The sequence below is a fragment of the Protomyctophum bolini genome (genome assembly GCF_963924005.1).
Source record: "Protomyctophum bolini genome assembly, chromosome: 2".
Taxonomy (NCBI): Eukaryota; Metazoa; Chordata; class Actinopteri; order Myctophiformes; family Myctophidae; genus Protomyctophum; species Protomyctophum bolini.
The window spans coordinates 39,189,274-39,211,647 of NC_137863.1; the positions used below are offsets into that span (position 1 = coordinate 39,189,274).

General features: G+C 47.5%; 1 protein-coding gene across 1 annotated transcript in view; it reads right to left on the reverse strand.

Moving 5' to 3' along the window:
- Positions 1-22,374, reverse strand: part of arhgap9 (Rho GTPase activating protein 9) — a 61,195-nt gene that overhangs the window by 18,464 nt on the left and 20,357 nt on the right. The window contains exons 5-9 of the mRNA XM_080780620.1: positions 22,121-22,357; positions 17,950-18,039; positions 13,364-13,432; positions 9,209-9,310; positions 7,682-7,780 (exon numbers count right to left, since the gene is read on the reverse strand). Of these exons, the coding sequence (XP_080636746.1) occupies positions 7,682-7,780; positions 9,209-9,310; positions 13,364-13,432; positions 17,950-18,039; positions 22,121-22,357 (597 nt within the window). The remainder of the gene's footprint in view (positions 1-7,681; positions 7,781-9,208; positions 9,311-13,363; positions 13,433-17,949; positions 18,040-22,120; positions 22,358-22,374) is intronic.

A 22,374-nucleotide genomic window follows, 5' to 3' on the forward strand; every position in this document is an offset into this window, starting at 1 on the left:
GGGGGAGGGGCGAGTTACCATGACAACCAGGCACGCCCATGGCCGGGTCATAGACTCAGTGTATTATCCCAGAGCAATTCTAAATCAGCTGCGCCTCATTCCGGCCGCCGCCCTGGTTAGCAATTAAGGACAGCCGCAGCCTGTCAGCCGCGCCCTTTATAAACAGCCGGCGCACCTAGCAGTATCAGATCCCTGCTACACACAGACGCTCGCGCAGCATATGCCGTCCACTCGGCGTTGGATGGTAAGTCCACACTCCTCTCACTTATGGACTCTCACGTATGGACTATGTTTATTGTTTGATTGTTTGTATCACCACTCAATTGCTCTCTTATATTCTCACATCACCAGGCTTGTAGGAGTGGGGCTGGAAGCACACGCAGGAGCGTGTGCCCCCCATAGACAAGTATACACGGAGAGCCGCATGCATACTGGAGACCCACCTGGCTCGTATCGGGGACGAGTGCGGAAGACGGGACCCCCGTATGGAAACGGCAGCCCCACAGCTCCATAAGGTCGCAGTAAGACAAACCGTTCACTATCTATCACCCGTGTTATTAAGAAGAGGCACTCATAGTGGCAAATGAGCAGCTAAGGATAATAACGAAGATTGTGAATGAAGGAAGTCACCCTGTCGATGCTAAATGAAGACTGTGAATGAAGAGTGTCACCGTGGTGTTGTACACTGAAGATTGTTGAATGAAGATAACCCCGTAGAGACTAATGGAAGCTAGCAGGCTCTAGATAAAGTGTCACGTACACCCTGTGAAAGAAGACAGGCCCGTGTTATGTTTATTTCACCCTTGAAGAGACTTTAAGTTGGCTTGCGCCGCCAGGCCCGGTGAAAGAAGACCGTTAGAAACTAGAGCGCTTACTTTGTGTTAACCCCCTGACTGCCGTTGTCGTACCGACACGGCCACCCAGTAGATAGAGAGAAATAAGAATATAAATGCTTGTGTATCTTCCTGTTGGCCGAGCCTAAGGGGCCCTCCGTACCATCCCCGCCCGGTACCATACCAAGTACTTTTACTCTAATTACTCACCACCCCGTATCCGAGTACTTCTACTCTAAAGTACTCTTCTGTGCCTTGTGGATAGAGAAAGATACGCACCCCCTTACCTACCTCCGGGGGAGCCTCCTGGCCTCCTCTGGAACCTGGAAAAGAAGAAGAGAAAGAGTTATACAAAGGTCCAGTTGGTAGACTGCCTAGACCGGGTGTCTCAGGCCCCAACTTTGTACTTACCTTGTGCTCTGACCGTATGCTAACATCCCCTCTCATCCTCTGCAGTGACGACTCCCGCCTCGGAGCCGGGACCTCATGCAAAGAATATTACTGTCTGAGTTCTGTTTGTGAAAACTGACTTTGTTTGAACCTGTTGGAGAAATAAAGCAAGGGGCGCCATCGTGTGTCTAACCCCTGAAACTGCACTCTGAGTTGTATTTCCCACCCGACCTCCCACATATGGTGGAGAATGTGGGTATTCATCTGATCTCAACCACCGCCTAAACATGGCCAGCCCCGAATTGGCCGCCCTTCTCCGAAGTCAGACTGAACTACAGAACGCTGTGCGTGAAGTTGTCCGCAGGCTAGACCGACACGGTGATGTCCCTAGGACCCCCAACGCCGTCCTCTCCAAGCAGACCCCCGAGGATGACATCGAGGCGTACCTCGAACTCTTCGAACGCACCGCCGACCGCGAGCAGTGGCCCGCCGCCGACTGGGCCGGCATACTGGCGCCCTACCTCTCGGGAGAGGCTCAACGCGCATGTCGGGACCTTCCCGCCAGAGACGCTCGAGACTACGAGACGCTGAAGGCCGCCATCTTGTCCACCCTCGGCTACAGCCTGCCCGCCCGGGCCCAGCGGTACCACAGGTGGGCCTATCAGCAGGCCCAGCCCCCTCGCGCTCAGGTCGCCGACCTCTACCGCCTGACGCAGAGCTGGCTGACCACGGGCGGAGAGACCCCGTGGATTGAGAGATTAGTCATAGACCGGTGTGTCCGTGCCCTGCCATCCGACGCCAAGAAATATGTTGCCCGAGTCAGCCCCACATCCGTGGACGCCCTGATCGCCCTCCTGGAGAACCACCACGTCTGCTCGGATATGCTCCGCCAGACCAAGAGCGACGCCGTCCCCAAGACAGACGACCGCCGAGACCGACGCCGACCAGCCCCGCCGACCCCGCCGGCCCCGGTCCGGCCCCGTGCCTCCGGCCCCCCCGACCGCAGCCCGCGGATCCGCAGGTGCTACGTCGGTAATCGGGAGGACCACCTGTCCTGGGCCTGCCCAGAGCGGCCCCCCGGCCCCGATGTCTCCATGCCCTCCGCGGACAGCATGAGAGGGCCCCGCCCCTGCCTCCACACCGGAAGTGAGAGCCGACGACAGACCACCCTCCCCGCCCGGGTTGATGGGACCGACACCCATGCCTTGCTGGACTCAGGCAGCGTGGTGACGCTGGTCCGGGGTGACCTCGCCTCCGCCACCAATGGACCCACCATCCCGGTCACGTGTGTCCACGGAGATGTCCGGCGGTACCCCGTCGCTCACGTGACCGTACAGACCCCCCGTGGCTCCGCGTTGGTCGCCGCCGGAGTGGTCCCCGAACTCCCCGTCCCCCTCTTGATCGGAACGGACTGTCCGCTGTTCGAGAAATACTGGAACCCGGGACGACGAGGGCCCCCCAGGACGCGGCGCCGCCGACGCCGCCGAAGTAGCGTACCCCTCGTCGCCTGCCCCGCCCTCCGCGAAGACGGGACCTCGTCCACCAGCAGCGGCCGAGGAAGTCCCCAGCCAGAACCCGGGCCGGAAGAAGCGGAGGCCTCCGACGCAGACGACACGCCGGCCCTCGGTGAAGACCCCTTCCTAGAGTTCCCCAGAATAGACGCGCCGCCCCCCCGGCGGCAAGGATCGTTCGCCACCGCTCAGTGGGCCGACCCCAACCTGGCTGGCGCCAGGCGGAACGTCGTGGCCGTCGACGGGAAGCTGAACCCGGGGGTGAGTGAGAAACCTTTCCCACACTTCTTCGTCCAACACGACTTGCTGTACCGCGCTTGCAAGGACCCCGCTGGGGAGGTCGTCGAACAATTACTCGTCCCCAAACCGTATGTGTCCCGAGTAATGTATCTCGCCCACTCCCACCAGTTAGGGGCCCACCTGGCCGTACAAAAGACTTACGACCGGGTCGCCGCCCGCTTCTATTGGCCAGGCGTTAAGAAGGCCATTGAGGAGTTTTGCCGCTCCTGTGCCGAGTGTCAGCTAACCGCCCCCCGCGGCGTGCCCCATAGCCCCCTAATTCCAATGCCAATTATCGATGTACCGTTCTCCCGTATCGCCATGGATATTGTCGGACCCCTCCCTAAGTCCGCCCGGGGCCACCGGTACATCCTAGTCATCATGGATTATGCGACGCGCTATCCGGAGGCCATCCCCCTCCGCACCGCCAACGCCCGGGCCATCGCCCACGAGCTGCTGATGCTATTCAGCCACGTCGGCATAGCGGACGAAATCCTGACCGACCAGGGCACGTGCTTCATGTCCAGAGTCCTAGCATCCCTGTATAAATGGCTGAAGGTCAAGCGTATACGGACCTCCGCCTACCACCCTGAGACGGATGGTTTGGTCGAACGGTTCAACCAAACGCTAAAGAAAATGTTAAAACGCGTCACGGAAGAGGACGCCAAAGACTGGGACCGCCTCATCCCGTTTGTACTCTTCGCCATTCGCGAAGTACCCCAAGCGTCAACCGGGTTTTCGCCCTTTGAGCTCCTGTACGGGAGGAAACCGCGTGGCCTCCTCGACCTGGCTAAAGAAGCCTGGGAGAGCCAGCCGTCCCCCCTCCGCAGCGTCATCGAACACGTCGACGCGCTCCAGGAGCGCGCCAAACGCATCTGGCCCATCGTAAGAGAGCACATGGCCGCAGCCCAGACGGCCCAGGCGCGCACCTACAATAAGGGTGCCAAGATCCGAGAGTTCGCCCCCGGCGATAAAGTGCTGGTGTTGGTCCCCACCAGCGAATGTAAGTTCCTGGCCCGATGGAAGGGCCCATATGAAGTCGTAGAGAGGAAAGGAGACGTGAACTACCGGGTGAGTCAGCCAGGTAGAAGACGCGGACACCAGATCTACCACGTGAACATACTGAAACGGTGGCATACGCCGGAGGAAGTGCCCCTACCCGCTTTAGTAACCTTTGTCTCCCCGCAGGCCCCGGCCGTGGCCCTTGGTGAGGATCTGACGCCCCAGCAGACACAGGACTTGCGGGAGCTACTCGATCGGAACCGCGACGTATTCTCAGAGTTACCGGGCCACACCTCCGTGCTAAAGCATGACATCGACACCCCTAACGGCCAGGTAGTGAGACTACGGCCGTACCGGATCCCGGAGGCACGAAGGAAGGCAATCAGAGAAGAGGTCCAGAAGATGCTCGAGCTGGGGGTCATCGAGGAGTCCCACAGTGCCTGGTCGAGCCCGATCGTGATTGTCCCCAAACCCGACGGCACACTCCGCTTCTGCAATGATTTCCGGAAGTTAAATGAGATCTCCGTGTTCGACGCGTATCCCATGGCCCGCGTCGATGAGCTGATTGACCGGCTGGGGCCCGCCCGGTTCATCAGTACCCTCGACCTGACTAAAGGGTACTGGCAGGTTCCCCTCACGGAGAGAGCCAAGCAGAAGACGGCCTTCATCACTCCCGATGGACTCTTCCAGTACCGAGTGATGCCCTTCGGAGTACACGGGGCCCCCGCCACGTTCCAACGGCTGATGGACCGGATACTGCGACCCCACCAGGCCTTCGCGGCGGCCTACCTGGACGATGTAATCATCCACAGCGCCACCTGGGGACAGCACCTGGAGCGGGTCGACACAGTCCTAGCCACCCTACGGGCGGCCGGCCTGACCGCCAACGCAAAGAAGTGCCGCATTGGTTGGACCGAGACGGACTACCTCGGCTACACCATCGGCCGAGGGTGCATCCGACCACAGACGAGGAAGGTGGAGAAGATCCAGACCTGGCCACGCCCGGTGACCAAGAAGCAGGTCAAGTCCTTCCTCGGCCTGATCGCCTATTACCAGAAGTTCGTCCAGAACTTCGCCACGATCGCGGCCCCCCTCCACGACTTGACCAAGAAGAACCTTCCCCACCACGTCCAGTGGACGGACGAGGCGGACGAAGCCTTCCGCACGTTGAAGACCGCCCTGTGCAGCGAGCCGGTGCTCGTGGCGCCGGACTTCACAAGGCCCTTCATCCTCGCCACGGATGCGTCCAACACCGGGGTCGGCGCTGTCCTGTCCCAGCCGCTAGACGGAGATGAGCATCCCGTACTGTACATCAGCAGGAAGCTGCTGAAGCACGAGCGTAACTACTCCACTGTCGAGAAGGAGTGCCTGGCCGTGAAATGGGCCATCCATCACCTCCGGTACTACTTATGGGGCAGACAGTTCACCCTCGTGACCGACCACGCGCCACTCAAGTGGATGGCGGCGAACAAAGACCGCAACGACCGTGTCACCCGCTGGTTCGTCGAGCTCCAGAGCTACAAGTTCGAGATAGAGCACCGGCCCGGGACCAAGATGAAACACGCGGACGCGCTCTCAAGACTGTACGAAGACGAGGGAAGTAGTCAAGCTCCTTGCGGTAGCAAGAAACTTAGGGGGGGAGTGTGTGGAGTCTGTCAGGTCTCACCTCAGGGGGAGGGGCGAGTTACCATGACAACCAGGCACGCCCATGGCCGGGTCATAGACTCAGTGTATTATCCCAGAGCAATTCTAAATCAGCTGCGCCTCATTCCGGCCGCCGCCCTGGTTAGCAATTAAGGACAGCCGCAGCCTGTCAGCCGCGCCCTTTATAAACAGCCGGCGCACCTAGCAGTATCAGATCCCTGCTACACACAGACGCTCGCGCAGCATATGCCGTCCACTCGGCGTTGGATGGTAAGTCCACACTCCTCTCACTTATGGACTCTCACGTATGGACTATGTTTATTGTTTGATTGTTTGTATCACCACTCAATTGCTCTCTTATATTCTCACATCACCAGGCTTGTAGGAGTGGGGCTGGAAGCACACGCAGGAGCGTGTGCCCCCCATAGACAAGTATACACGGAGAGCCGCATGCATACTGGAGACCCACCTGGCTCGTATCGGGGACGAGTGCGGAAGACGGGACCCCCGTATGGAAACGGCAGCCCCACAGCTCCATAAGGTCGCAGTAAGACAAACCGTTCACTATCTATCACCCGTGTTATTAAGAAGAGGCACTCATAGTGGCAAATGAGCAGCTAAGGATAATAACGAAGATTGTGAATGAAGGAAGTCACCCTGTCGATGCTAAATGAAGACTGTGAATGAAGAGTGTCACCGTGGTGTTGTACACTGAAGATTGTTGAATGAAGATAACCCCGTAGAGACTAATGGAAGCTAGCAGGCTCTAGATAAAGTGTCACGTACACCCTGTGAAAGAAGACAGGCCCGTGTTATGTTTATTTCACCCTTGAAGAGACTTTAAGTTGGCTTGCGCCGCCAGGCCCGGTGAAAGAAGACCGTTAGAAACTAGAGCGCTTACTTTGTGTTAACCCCCTGACTGCCGTTGTCGTACCGACACGGCCACCCAGTAGATAGAGAGAAATAAGAATATAAATGCTTGTGTATCTTCCTGTTGGCCGAGCCTAAGGGGCCCTCCGTACCATCCCCGCCCGGTACCATACCAAGTACTTTTACTCTAATTACTCACCACCCCGTATCCGAGTACTTCTACTCTAAAGTACTCTTCTGTGCCTTGTGGATAGAGAAAGATACGCACCCCCTTACCTACCTCCGGGGGAGCCTCCTGGCCTCCTCTGGAACCTGGAAAAGAAGAAGAGAAAGAGTTATACAAAGGTCCAGTTGGTAGACTGCCTAGACCGGGTGTCTCAGGCCCCAACTTTGTACTTACCTTGTGCTCTGACCGTATGCTAACATCCCCTCTCATCCTCTGCAGTGACGACTCCCGCCTCGGAGCCGGGACCTCATGCAAAGAATATTACTGTCTGAGTTCTGTTTGTGAAAACTGACTTTGTTTGAACCTGTTGGAGAAATAAAGCAAGGGGCGCCATCGTGTGTCTAACCCCTGAAACTGCACTCTGAGTTGTATTTCCCACCCGACCTCCCACAATATATATGCGCTGTGAGCTTAAATACTTATATGCTATTTTTGGCAGCTGCTTGAAAAGCGCCTGGACAACATTTGCACATGCCTCTAGTAGCGACCGTAGTATAGCGACCGTAGTGGACACTCTTTCATGATTGGCTGCCTCTAAGCCTAAGCATAGTCTGAACGGCATAAAATTAAAACGCCGCAACGTGAGGCCGTGAGCTGAGGCAGAGGCTGTGGCAGACACACTGATTATAGATGTCCATAAACGAGAGCTTGCTGCAGCAGCTGCCAATTATGACTGATTCAGTCTTGTTTTATTATTATTCTTTTTTTTTTTATAATTTAGAACTTCTACACTAATCTTCTCTTCTGGGGGTCGCTGGTATACAAAGCATTTTCAGATGTGGGTCCGCGGCTAAATACACATCAATTTGGCGGCCCTTGACTCGAATCAGGTGGAGAAGCACTACCGCTGTGCACACAATACTGTATCTCTCACACTGATCACGGTATAATGCCGTGAAGGCGCTATAGAAGAAGGAGAGTCTCACCGGCGTGCAGCCGTCACTGTCTGGGGAGCTGTCGGCAGGAGAAGGAGGCTCCACTATGATGTTTGTCACATAGGAGCAGTCCCTGCACTGCTGGACCAACTAGAGGAAGTAGAACACAGTCATTTTGGATGCATGACGTTGAGTGCGTGTGTGTGCGGGTGTGTGTGTGTGTGTGTGTGTGTGTGTGTGTGCGCGCGTGTGTGTGTGATATGTGTACACGTTAACGGTTAAAGGGAAATAACCATTGAAAACACAATTGAATGAAATAATGAGATGAAAGATGTACTGCTGAGCAAAACGAAAGAGTTGAAAGACACCGTTGAGTGAGATAGACCGTTTAAACGTGCTAAAAGTTGAAAGATACTGGCGACCAGTTGAAACGATATCGATGAGTGAAATGAACTGTTGATGGATACTGGCTAACAGTTGAAAGGTACTGTTGAGTGAAATAAACATTTGATTGATGCCGGCTAACAGTTGAAACATACAGTTGATACTAATAATGATGGACATGTTTCATTACTATAGAATTACTGTAGTTTTCTTCATGAACTATTTAAAAAAATCTATATATTTCTTTCTCCCCAATTTAGTTGGGGAGTCGGTAATTCACTTCGTAACGCTTACTTTTATTACACTTATATACTTTTGTATAACTGAATAGCTTTATGAAAAGTCTGATTTGAATAAATGTGTGCAGCGGCATATACTGTGCAGATGTTTATGCATGTCAGTCAATATATGCATTTCAATTCATAGTCTTGCGTCGCCAGACAACTATTACACAATCTCAGAATGCTATATAGAGTCTGGAACTACACATCCCCAAATGCATCTGGAAGCCATTTCGGTTCACAAATATATTATTGCGAATTCAGTGAGCACTTACTATGAGACCTAGCAGATCATGTCTGTCTGTCTGTCTGTCTGTCTGTCTGTGTGTCTGTTTGTCTGTCTGTCCCGCTTTTGTGCCCATATATGGAGCTGAGTGATTTGTTTGTGATTGATGCAAGTGTCTGTCCCGCTGTTACATCACCATGACTCAGCCATAACCATATAAGGAGTCCCCAAAGCAGCTATACGTCCAAAACCCAAATATGTACGAGCTGCGTTTGCGCGTCTTACTCGTATATATAAAGCTCATAGCGTGCCACTCGGTGGCGCGCTATGAGCTTGTAGATCTGCTATTTTTCAATAGCTAAAGCATAACATAATGCTAACACCAAAAGGGGTTCCCGCCCCTGCCTCAACAAAACAGAAGTGGGGAGAAGGCTTCACTTCCGTTTTTTCACTTACTCATGCGTTCCAGATTGTATGATAACTAAGATAAGCATTTGAAAATTGCGAGAGGCAACCGTCTGGCAACGCAAGACTAATACATGTATAATGTAGGCTATACCAAGACTAATACATGTATAATGTAGGCTATACCAAGACTAATACATGTATAATGTAAGCTATACCAAGACTAATACAAGTATAATGTAGGCTATACCAAGACTAATACATGTATAATGGAGGCCATACCATGCCATTCTCCGGCAGGATCATGGACTGGGAGTGGCTGAGCTGCTGCCTGCCACAGTGCTGGCTGGCCAGTGTGTCCGAAGATACAGCACGCTGCATGCTCTGTGCAAGGGAGCAAAGTCACAGTGAAACGTCAGTTAGGGACAAATACCGTAGTATCAACACTGCCAAATAGAACTCTGTACAAGTAAAAGTTCGTATTTCAAAATGTACTTAATGGCATAAAAATGCACTTGATAAAGTAAAAGTAATCATTGTGCAGAATGTAAAAAAACCTTTTGAAAGTAAGTTGAAACGTATTGTGAACTTGTACATCAAGTAAAGTACGGTACAAATATCTCAAAATTGTCATTGTCATTGTATACTGTATAGACTAGATACTGTGTACCGATTTGCGTGACGTATGGATAAAATCTGTGGGAGTAATATCACCAGTAAATCACGACCTCGCCCTTTAGGGCAAGGTCGCGTGCATGCACCCGCCTGGGTGACGGCACACCCGCCTGGGTGACGGCAGACGGCAGACTGCTGGGTGAGTGCTGGCACTTTGGCATGGGGGGTCAGATCAACAGGAATGAATTCTGTAATGGCCATATATGGAGCGCGTTTTGAATGTACAGGATTTGATGAGGTAACTAACTGACGGACGGGAGATGCAGGTCTTCATAGTAAATGCGACATGCGGTCGCAAAAAAACATGTGTGTTGCAGAAATCGGCCTTGTGGTGGTGCTATAACAGGCTGAGAATTAGATCTGAAAAATATGGGGCTGATGTTCTGCTCTGGCAATCAGAGAGTGTACATGCACACTTTCACTGCAATCAGGGAAAACAGTGCCGGATATTTGCTGCTCACAGACAGACCGACACAAGACAGACGGACAGACGAACGGAATGACGGACAGGGTGCAATAATCTCTGCCGACAACTAGTGTTTTGCCATGTTCTTCTGCTGCTCTGTGACTGCAGCGCAGCATGAGCGGAAAGCAATGCACAAGTCAAAGATTCACCATGAATTTCTCAAGAGGCTTCTTTTTTTTCTCCCTCTCATTTCCTCTACACTGCCTGTAGTCGTGGCTGACATGGTTAACTGTGGTTGTCCCTCACCACGAACCAGGAGAACAGAATATGTAATTATCATTTTGTCATGCAACACTTGCTCAAACGGTCACGTGATGTTCACGTGATGATAACGTATATAAAAATGAGCCTTGAGCAGTAGCTCTGACTCCACCAACAGTTTGATTCTGGCTCTTGCTTCAGTGCTGTTTCAAAGCCACAGGTGTTTCACATAATGAATATTGCATTGGAGCAGCAACAGCACTACATGCTCTATAAAATGGATGTATAAACTACTGTCACTTCATTGCCCTGGCATGCCATTAGCAAAGCATATACTGTGACATGAGTGGACAGACAGATTATGTTCAGATTTTGTTTTCATTTCAATCACAGGTGGAGAAGCAAACAAGAGGTATATTTCTAACCATATTATGGATTTAAAGTGTCTCTCCGTCTCCGGACCATGCTGTTCTCAGCTCAAAATAATGTGCAGTACTAAGTTCCGACCAGTCATTGGTCCGACAACGACAACCTACCTCAACCCCTAACCTAACCATAACTGCAAGCACGGAGCAACACATGTCCGCCAACCTTAACACATGTCCGCCAACCTTAACGCATCTTCGCCAAGTTATACTGTATGTGTGCTCCTCTAGTGTCTATACTTGGTCCCTTCCCTTTTCGATAGCCGATCTACAAGCTCACAGCACACTGCTTAGACCTGCTATTTGTGCTTAAATGTTCACCTATTACAGTGTTATGGCATGCCAAAACAGTCAGGGACGCTAGGGTTAAAACTGCAAAAAGATTATGGACTGTTTTGCCATGCCTGTTTCGTAGACATAATGACAGGCTGTTGTGAAGTTTAAATGATTGCGCTCCACTTAACCCAGTGACGGTTGATTGGTAGAGAAACAGGTCGGCGCAGGTGCACCGATACTGCACATATACTGTACATGCATGCACAATATTCATGCATGCAGAACTTCACCCGCCGTCCCTATACGACATATTCACAGGACATAATATTTACCTTTTCCAAAATCCCTGTAACCTACTTTCAATAAATTCCCCTCCTAATGTTTCACGAGGATTAGCATTAAGTGCCAAATATGCTCCTTGGCTTAAGAGGAGAGGCTGTTAAAAGGGCTTTAACACCGAGCGCGCCCGCACCCCGCTGTGATGCAACGTGTTGTAGTAAGAGCTGCATGGAGGACAACCACCTTTAACTTGCACCATCACTTTACTATTTCACCACCTTAACACCAGCGCTGGAAAAAGTACTTTGTACTTAAGTAAAAGTATCAATAGTGGAATGTTGAGTAAGTAAAAAGTCTGGAATTCAAAGTGTACTTGATTAAAAGTACAAAAGCATCAACATGTATTTAAAGTACCAAAAGTAGAACATGGAAATTTCAAATTGTGCTACTACATATCTACTACAAATACTATTGTGACTGCAGTTCCTTCCAGCGGTGAAATGTCCCTTTAATTAAATGTACTTCGTTACTTTCCACCACTGATCTCACAGTCTATACACATGGCACAGCTGGCTTTGCTTTAAAACATGCTGGCAGATCTACAGTAACATTAATTGAGTGAAATAGTTAGACGCTAATTAGGAAATAACCCTCCAGCTAAAAAAACAAACATGTTGCTATTCCACCTAAAGGTATGCAAGGATGGTGGAGGTAAAGCAATTATCTCCAGGATAACTTACATAATTAAACAAATAAACACGCAAATAAATATGAGGAAGAGAGGAGACAGGCCTTTACAATAGATTAGGCCAAGTCGTCTGCAATTGTAATTATTATTAACCACAGACAGATATGGGTGACCAAAATGTTTATCTGTAGAAAGAGTCTGTAACAGATAACAGATCTACAACAGTAGAAAAAGCCTTGCCTTGTTCTGCACCACAAGCCTTAACAGACAACGTCACGCTGATAAGCACCAGCATGCACGCAGGCCGGCCGGCCGCGCAAGAACCCTGCCTCTCATAAGATGCAATGGAAAAGCACTCACATCAAACTTTCAAACTTTCAGATGCTGTTTTTCTCCCAGTGTGGAGGAAGAATGATTAGGATTTTTATTGTGATCTCTCGCCCCTTGAAAATTATAATCCTTGTCTTCTGTTGTGTGTGTGAAGAATAATAGCAATTAAAAACAGTTGTCCTCAAAACCCCACCTCCAGTCGCTGTCATAAGAACGGGAGGTGTGCTCATGATCACGGCGGCAGAGCCTGCTTGGTTTGTGCACGACTGCACGCGCACCTGCAGCCCATCAAGTATAATTTATACTCCGTCCCGCGATGGTGTCGCGCGCACGCAGACCTAATGTGATTATCAGCTGTTCTCGGTGCGCAATACTGCTGCAAAATGAAGTATAAATGTCTCCTAGGGTGCACCTCACTAGCCAACACACAAGAGGAGGTTTCCTCTAGGAGACATTTATACTGGACTGAAACCAGCGCTCCTCAAAACAACCGGTTTGGAGATCTTTTGGGAATTGATTACATAAACAAATAACTGGTCTATAAAACAGCCCACATGGGGTGTCTCCCATCCACAAGTGCACCAACGCATTATGGTCATTGTAAGAAATTCAACAGTCCAGTCAAACTCTAGTCAAACACAAAGACTTCATTATTTTTCTGGCCATAGGGTGCAAATTTCAAATTGTGCTATAGTGTTATCAACTACAGATACTATTAACATTGATTGAGTGACTGCAGTTTCTTCCAGTGGTGAAATGGCCTTTTAAGAAGTGATACTGAAGGTCATCCAGATTCCAGAGTGCTCAGAAACTGTTCCTGTGGTGAGTCACATGGTGGTTTAAAATATTTTCTTCAACCACTTGAACCCCAGCATCCCTCCTATTCTGGGCATGTCATAATATCCAAACAATATACGCAAACATTCTGCACAATACGCAAACATTCGGCGAGAATAACACGTCGCGACCTGACACGTTGTGAGCTTGTAGTTCGCCTATTATGACACTGCCAGAAAACTGTAGGATTTGAGTGGTTACTTGTAGATACTGTAAAAACCATGTAACATACTGTAGACTAGAGAGAGAGGGGTTCTCACCTGGTTCGTCTGCCAGCCACTGTTGCTAGCATTCCTTGGATGGCTTCCAAAGAGGAAATCAGGAGACAGCTGCAAAGGGTGAGAGACAGAGAAAGACAGAGAGAGAGACAGACAGACAGAGAGAGATAGAGAGACACAGAGAGAGAGAGAGAGAGAGAGAGAGAGAGAGAGAGAGAGAGACAAAGAATGAGAAGGAAACAAGGACAGGAGAGGAAACAATTTCCTCATCACTTGATTCTAATCCCCCTCATATCTCTATGAAATCCACAGAATGTTGAAAGACTTGTGTTGAATGCGTACCACCGTGCATTCTGCCTCTTCTCGTGTGACAACTGCCGTTTTATGTGTAGAGATACTCTTAACTGACATTTTCTTTTTTCTTTTTTGCATTATTATCATTATCACCAATGGGGGGGCAGTTTGGAATGGCGACTGTGAAACGCAAACATAAAAACAGGATGCAGAGAAGTGTGCTGAGTAAAGATCATACCACAGACACTAGGTCACACCCACTGCAAACATCCCAAAAAGCCCTATCTGCTCGGCCATACTGTACACCCAATCCCCACAAACACGCACCCAGACTACTCTATATTGTGCCAGCTCAGATGGGTTTATTCTGGGGAGGAAAATGTTGGTTTACTGTATGTACAGTACCTCCACAGTCCAGGACACCTCTGACAAACACAGGCCCTCTCGTCTATGTATATAGGTGCTGAACGACATTTGAACAGTTTAGTTTCTCATCGCTCAGTAAACGGTGAAACATGGATGATGTCATTATGTACATGTGATTTCTGGCTAATTAATTTTCCTGTTCAGATGCGTCAAGTACTGTATGTTTGAGTGAACAGTCAAATCATCTCATAGTGAGACAATTCACAATAGCCTACTATATGACACTGACAAGCCTGAAGCCAATGTAAAAAAACAACATGTTAGCAGTCAGTTTAAGCATTATATATTTGCTGACATGAGACATTGCAAACAAAGCAAAAAACTTACAGCAGTGGGGCTCATCATGGTTTATTCCCCAAACGTTATAAAATCCAACAGGCTGAACGGGCTTGATATTCTGCTGGCTAAAAGTCCACTGTAGCTTCTTTGACTCATCTGAAACTCTGCATGTTCCTTCCATCTCTCTGTGTGTGTGCATGTCTACTTCCCCAATCTAGAGGGAAGTTGGCTCTCTCAGCAGCACCTATCGTCATTGTCACGAAACCAGGAAGTTGTGCCCTGCAGCCAAATTATGACAGAAACTATTGTGATTATAGTCCAACTATACTTTACTGTAACTTTTTGGTTTAAGCGTATACATACAGATGTGCGCTCGTTTGCAAATGGCAAGGAATTCCTAATTGTGAACTTGGGTCACAATTTTGGGCATCTCATTTACTGTAGGAGACAATATTGTCCAAAATTGTTAAAAAAAGAAATATGCAAAAATATGCAAATATGCTTGTAATTAAGCTACTTTTGCTATTTGTATTATGTGGCGTCAGGCATAGAAGGTATAATGGCCAGTTGGCCACGTTGGAATTGGAGGGTTCCCGCTCCGAACCCTGACTCCCTGACACATGTCGATGTTTTTTTTAAATAATAATTTATTTATTTATTGACAATTTGACAGTGTACAAAGTACACCCCTAACTGCTCCTGATGAGCAGGTTGGCACATTGTGACATTGCATGGTTTCCTCTGCCGTCTGTGTGTGTCGTGTGAATGTGTGTCTAAATTAGTGAATTTAAAACCACACCAATGATTCGCCACGCAACTCCTTGCAACCTGCAACAACTTGCAACCATTATCCCCAATGGCAGTTACAAGGAGTTGCAACTGCTGTGGTTTGGGCTTAAAAGGTTCAAGCACATTGTCAAGCACTTTGGAGAAACGTGCTAAATACTAAATGCACCACTTTATATAGGGCTCAAGGGGTTATTGGGAAATATTCTGTACATGCTGATGTCGATTAAATAATATATTAATATAGGCAAACTAAAGGGCATCTTCAACTATGTACTTTTAAACCTGAATGCTATCGTTCTGCTATGTCCTCATAATAGCTCATAATAGAAAGATAGGTTGGGGTGTCTCTGGGGTAGAAGGAAGTCACTCGGTCACCATCACAGAAAACAGTGCTCAATTCCCATCAAGCCTCTGAAGGGAATGGTCACTAATGCACACAGAAAACTCTTCCTACTTCCGGGCCACTGCCCTACACACGCACACACAGCATTTTGGAAAAAACGTCCCTACTTCCCTACTATTGTTGTTACCGATGATAATAATTTAGTTCCATTTAGTGTACAGTAGTTTTTCTAACGTTTTAATTTCAAGGACTGCCATAACTCCAATAGCTTGTCCATTTGGTTCCATTTGTACACTCTCACCTCTCACTCCCAACATGCACAATAGCAGCACCCTGTTTTACCAGAATGGAACAGAGCCTTCATTAGTGTCATTGGAAGCACCTGTGATGAAAGTAGGGAATGGGCCCAAGTTATTTCCAAAATGGCGTGTGTGCATAGAGCCCATTGACACAGTGGTGGTGTGTGCTAGCAACCCCTGCTGCATCTGGGTGAGATAGAGTGAACATATACTCCACCATGCATGTTACGTTACGTCCCTGTGAAACCTTTCACTGTCAGAAGCAGCTGAAAAGAAGAAGCTGGTGACTCCATCATATTGGAGGAGGCCCATGTGGTAGTCTCTTTAACACTGGGGGGATGGGCAGTGCACAGGGACCCAGTACACAAGGGGGCAGTGTTGTTTTTGGCAGCAAAATTCTATTTTAGTTTAGTCACAGTCTTTGGAATGAAACTTTTATTTATTTATTTAAGTCACCTGGAATGTTTTAGTGTTGTGCGAGTGTAATGCGATTTTTTAGTCGACTAAATCTACAGTTGATTTAGTCGACTAAAAGGTATTTTGGCAGGCCTTGATGGCGTCGTAATGGCTGATTTTACACTGAAAATAGCTGATCTACAAACTCACGTTAGCGCGACGTGTTGTGAGCTTGTAGTTCTGCTATTTTCAGCATAAAATGACTTATACTGGATCTCTTGTCCACTAGTTTTCATTTAGTTTTCCTCAATGAAAAAAGGTAGTCGACCAACATTTTTCGTCATAGTTTTAGTCAACGAAATCAACACTGCAAGGGGGGGAATTGGCAACGACAGAGTTATTGGCAATGACCCCTTAAGCCCTGCGCTAAAAAACTACGTAGTCACATTACATTGACTTGCTTCTTAGTCAACTAGCAATTTCCGTTGCTTAGTTTTTATTTGTCGCGTTCCTGTTCTCCCTTTAAGCTTCTTCGGTAGTGGGTACTGTATTTATGAGCATTGTATGTCTGTCCTGTTTTTGTTGTGTATTTTTTGTTACTGGCAGAGTTGTTTGTGTCACTTATTTTGCCTATTGTCCTGGCCAGTTCACACTTGTAAAAGAGACTTCAGTCTCAATGTGGTTTTTACTGGTTAAATAAAGGTTAAATAAAATAAATAAAAATAAATTACATAAATGTGTCACATATGTGTCACACATGAAATGCTATAGCATCATTGATCACTGTGCGAAATGTTTCCATTGATAGACTTTGATAGTTTGTGTCTCAGCAGCACACCGTTTGGGAAGCAACTATTTATCTGGTGTCATCTGAGCCTTCCATTCAGCCCCAAAGAGCTCCTGCTCATCTGCATTAGATCAAGAGATATTACAGTGATCTGAGAAGGGGTGTCGTGGGTCAATGACTCGTTTAGTAAACGATGGGGGAAACCAGAAGGATGTAATCCCCTTTTTATTTTTGCCACAGCTCAGACGTCTCACTCCCGTCTCTATAATCTGGATGTTCCAGATTATATGGTGCTCAGGGCAATCTCTGAAACCTGTCTGATGGTGTGTGTGTGTGTGTGTGTGTGTGTGTGCATGGGTGTGTGTGTGTGTGTGTGTGTGTGTGTGTGTGTGTGTGTGTGTGTGTGTTTTTGATTGATTAAATAGTTTATTGGACAATGTAAAGCAGCAACAGAGTACAGTCAAACACTTGCTCTAAAAGGGATAGCACCGAAGACTTCGCACCTGTGCGAACTGAGCGGTGAGTCTTGTTTCCTTTCGAGCCCTATGCAATCAGTATTACAAGCATAACGTGCGTGTGTGTGTGTGTGTGTGTGTGTGTTGCTTGTGCATGTGTGCGCGCGTGTGTGAGTGCGTGTGTGTATAGGTGTGTGTGTGTGTGTATGTGTGTGTGTGTGTGTTAGCTTTAAATTTAAAGCGTATTTGCTTCATGGGACAGAGAAAAAAGTGTCTGTAAGAACAGGAGAGAGTATAAAAAAACCACACCAGGGAATGGCAGTTGCAAGGAGTTGCATTGGTGTGGTTGACCTTAAAACTTAAAGCAAATTAACAAAGTGGCTAATGGTTATTCTGGTTAAACAGAGGTGATATTGATTTCATTGAATTCCAAATGTTATGGAACTATTCTGAGGCACCCCTGGACTTGTGTCACTGTACTCTAGGGTGCTACGGCACGGCAGCCACTTTGAGAAACCCTGCCTGCGGTCTGTAGTATACAATATACTGTACATACATACCCTGTGCATGTTGCCATTGTGGCTCCCAGAGAGTGGTAGTGATAGATGGCTGGTTTCCCTGGGCAATGTTTGTGGTTGCATTTCACTGGCCTGAAAGAGGAAAACAGGAAAACACTGATCATCAAAACCTTTCAACCTCTAGTTTATAGGCAATTATTATAGGAATTATTATAGGAGAAGAAATCCCCAGAATTTCAGAAAGATTCACGTCAGGGTCATGCGTGAAAACAAGCCCAAAATGGACTAGGTTGCATGATCACACACACACACACACACACACACACACACACACACACACACACACAGGGGTTCCCACTTCCTAAAATTAAAGTTTTATACATAACCTATGAATATTTGAAAGGGTAACCTGGAGAACTCGCCGGTTTTCCGACTCTCCGCGGTTTAGGGCATTTTAGTTTTACTTCACCTTTATTTAAATTGCATTGAATTGAGAGAGAGAGAGAGAGAGAGAGAGAGAGAGAGAGAGAGAGAGAGAGAGGATAGTTGTTTTGAGTTTACACTAGATGAAGTAGGAATGCTAAAATGTAAACACCAAAGTACCGAAATAATGTAATTCATTAGTAAACAATATCCTGAAATATCATTGGTACTATCATTGGTATTCACATACTCACCTTTTTATCATCATCTAGCTGACCATTTAATTGCACAAAATAATTTGATCACTTTGGATATGAACTGTAACATCTGTGGGTTTGACTATACTATACTGATGAAGACAGCATGTTAGCATAACGATGTTTCTCTCCACTTTTCGCTGCGGCGAGATGGTAAACCGGCAAGTTCTCCGATATTCTTTGAAAGTAGCCGATCTACAAACTCAAAAAGCTATTTTCAGTTTTGGGGTCCGCAAACAAATACATATTAATTTGGGAGTTCTTGACATGAAAGGGTTTGAGAACCACTGGTTTAAACAACAATAGCAAGCCCAAACAAGCTACTACACTTTAGAAACAAGGCCAAAAAAACCGCAACCCACATCTACCAATATTTACAAGCAACCTCACAGAATAACAAGCCCAAAGTCAGTTTAATAAGCAGACGTAGCAACATTGGGACAGGATGTAATAAGTAACAATTTATCTGTGGTATACGAGAAAGTGTATAGGGCTTAAATGGTTAAACAGAGATGAATGAATCTTTCAGAATCTTTTTGGGGCAGTAATGTCAGTCAGTCGGTTGTTGCCATGGATTTGCCATTTGATCTTCACCCTTCATGTTCCTCTGAGGATGAACTCTTGTGATGTGGCTGACTATCCTCTTGCAGCACAAAATGTTCCACTTCGACACATGCAGAATATCTCAAAATCCCACGGGTGAATTTTACTGAGACCATTATCATACTCCCTGGAGGAATAAACCCAACCATCGAATGACCTCATAACCTTTCCTCTAGTCTGGAGTTAGACTGGATAGTCCTGTGTCCAGTCAGTTGGGTGGATTACTGGATTAATTTATAATCCCACACATAACACGTCTGATGTGTCACTTAGCATACACCACAGATTATTTATTAACTACTACAACTAGGTCTAGGCAGTAGTAGGAACACTGCATCAAGTGTTCATTGCAGTAAAAGGCCAATTAAGGCGCGTGAGAGCAGTGGGCCAGGGTGAGACCACCATCATTCAAACTCATGTATGAATCTCCACTTAGACTAATAAACTAACTGTGGAAAACTGCACTGACACTATAAACCCTGATTTATACTGTACATTGTTGCGGACCGGTGTTGCGCATTGAAAATAGCCTGCGCGCTCACAATGTATGGTCCTGTGAGCGTGTAGCTATATTCAGTGTACAACATGCCGTGCAACCAAATATCAAGCTGCGTTCACACTTCACACATCATACAGACTGCCTTTCATTTTCAGTTGGAAGCCATGCAGTGACATGAAGATAAAAAGATGATCCGACGTTTGTAGATGCTACAAAAACGGCAACAACAAAGAAGTTGAGCTGGTTTCAACATCAGCAACAAAGATACAAAGGACAAATATGCATGTGTGACTGACTGTGTGTGTATCTTTGTATCTTCTGCCAGTGTGAACGCAGCTTAACCTTTTTTCCAATAGTTTTCGCCTTTTCTCCCACTGTAGTCCCTTGTTGCTGCCACTTTTTCACTATTTAGAAAATAAATGTGTTCGTTAATCTTAATCGAAGCCTGAGTATCCTTCGATGCATAACAGGTGTGCCGTCACAGTTCTGACTGAGACCAATGACATGTGTTTACTTCAATCTCCTCCTACTATTCTACCAAAAGACAACACCAGAAGCCTCTTCTCTAGTCAGCCACACATCCTCCTTTCACATACAATACAGCCTCCTCTAGTGGATTCACCATGTATTGATCATGACTAGGGTTGTGATCCAGAACCGGAGGAACCGGTTCCAACATTGAGGAACCGGAATCTGTTCAATCACAGTTCAAACCGTTTCCGAAAGTGGTTTATCACAGCGTCAGAGCTGGTATGTGGTCTAGAGCCCTGCGCGGGACTGTTTTATTAATCCCCCCCCAAAAATGTACCGCCTGGCCGCCGCTCCTGCCCGCAACAAAAAAAAGGAATCCCATTTAGTCCCGCACCATCCCGCAATTTCACCGTTTAGTCCCAGTTGGTTCCATTGAGATTGAAAAACATTACATTTACCCAAACAGAATGAGATTGAGCAGGCGTGCGCGAGAGAGGGGTTGTTTATTTGTGAGGAGTTGCTCACAGATAGAGGGAAAGTGTTTATATTGCGACGGGACATATATTATAGGTAGGCCTATTATTATTATATTGTGACACACACAAATGAGCTGCGCACAGGAACATATGTTCTCATGACAAAAAAAAAACCCTCTGGATTCCGCTCCATGCTGTTTATATAGTGGGTGTGCGAGAGAGAGAGAGAGAGAGAGAGAGAGAGAGCGAGAGAGAGAGAGAGAGAGAGAGGGGACCGCTGGTTTTATCTTGACCGCCTGTTCCCGGCCGTAGGTATTTAAATACCCATCGTGCCCGCAACAACTTCTGCTATACAATTACAATCCAGGGGTTCTTTAATTTCAAGGACCATAACTGTCTGTACAAATGGAACCAAATGGACCCTTTTGAGTCTATATTCGGTTCCATTTGTACACTCTCAGAGTTACAGATCTGTAAGGGTCGATTCGTTAGACTTGAGGCCGATTCTAAAAATGACTTTGTGATGCCCCACACATATAGACACACAGTATGTGCATTGTGCAGTGGTTAGGGAGCACCTGCCTAATTGTCTCCCTATAGAATAGGTGAGCCTGGGTGGGGCACTCCATCTTGATTGCTCATTGGAGAGAACCTGGGCCCGGTGCTATAAAAACAAACGACTCATTATTAGTAGCCATTTTTGCCTTACATGACCAAAAAAGGAATGCTAGGGTTCATGACTGGATAACTAACTTTTGATTGTCAATGATCGATCAAGTACGAACCGCTATTTTTAAGAACTAGTTATTCTACAAATGTTACCCACTTCTGCTACCGGCAGATGTGACTGTGTACGTTGGAATAAAATTATCTCTACCCTAAACTTCCAATCTTTCTACATTCTGAATAAAGAGAGCCTCCACATAATCTTAAAATCTTGAATATACTTGCTTGGGTCTAGCTCCCTCTTGAGATGGAAATATGCCTGCTCTGCTTGCTTTACTCAGGAGTATCAGGCTTGGGAAAACTCTATTGCAGGCGTTTCCCAAATGATTTCAATATGGGACCATAAGGAGACATGTGGTGTCTCCCCAGTCCCCAGCACCAGCACCAGCAGGGGAAAATATTAGATTTTCTTTTATTTATTTATTTTGTAGGAAAGGTATTTGCCCATGTAAATGGAACTATTTGTATACACTTGCATATTTACACTAACTCAAGGACATTTTCAGACCCACTGCAGCAGCAGCCTGACTCTGTTTGACCCGAATGGACCACGATGTAAAGAATGCTTTTCATGGTTTCATCCTCAAAGTAGCAGTTTTTGTGCTTTTGTTTGAAATGTACCCATTCTACATACTGTGAAACAACATTTTCAGTCAATCAATAGAACAGAGCCTTCATTAGTATCAGCTGTAACACCTGTGAAGGAAGTTCTTATCCAAAATGGCGTGTGTGCATATGATAGAGCCCATTCTTTTTACCTTGCTGGATGCCCGTGCTAGGGCGCTGCGGCGCGGAGGTTTCCAGGACCTCTCCTGGGTGAAGCTGTTGACGTAGTACCATCTCCCCGTGGCGGGGTCAGAGTACTGCTCCCAGAGGTCCATGACCTGGAGGGGCTTCTGCCCCCGGGCCGGGCAGGGGGGCTCCAGCTGCGACGACGGCCGCCTCGTCACCGGCTCGACCACGTCAGTGTAAAGAGGAGACTCCTGCCAGGACAGCTGGGAGACATACGACT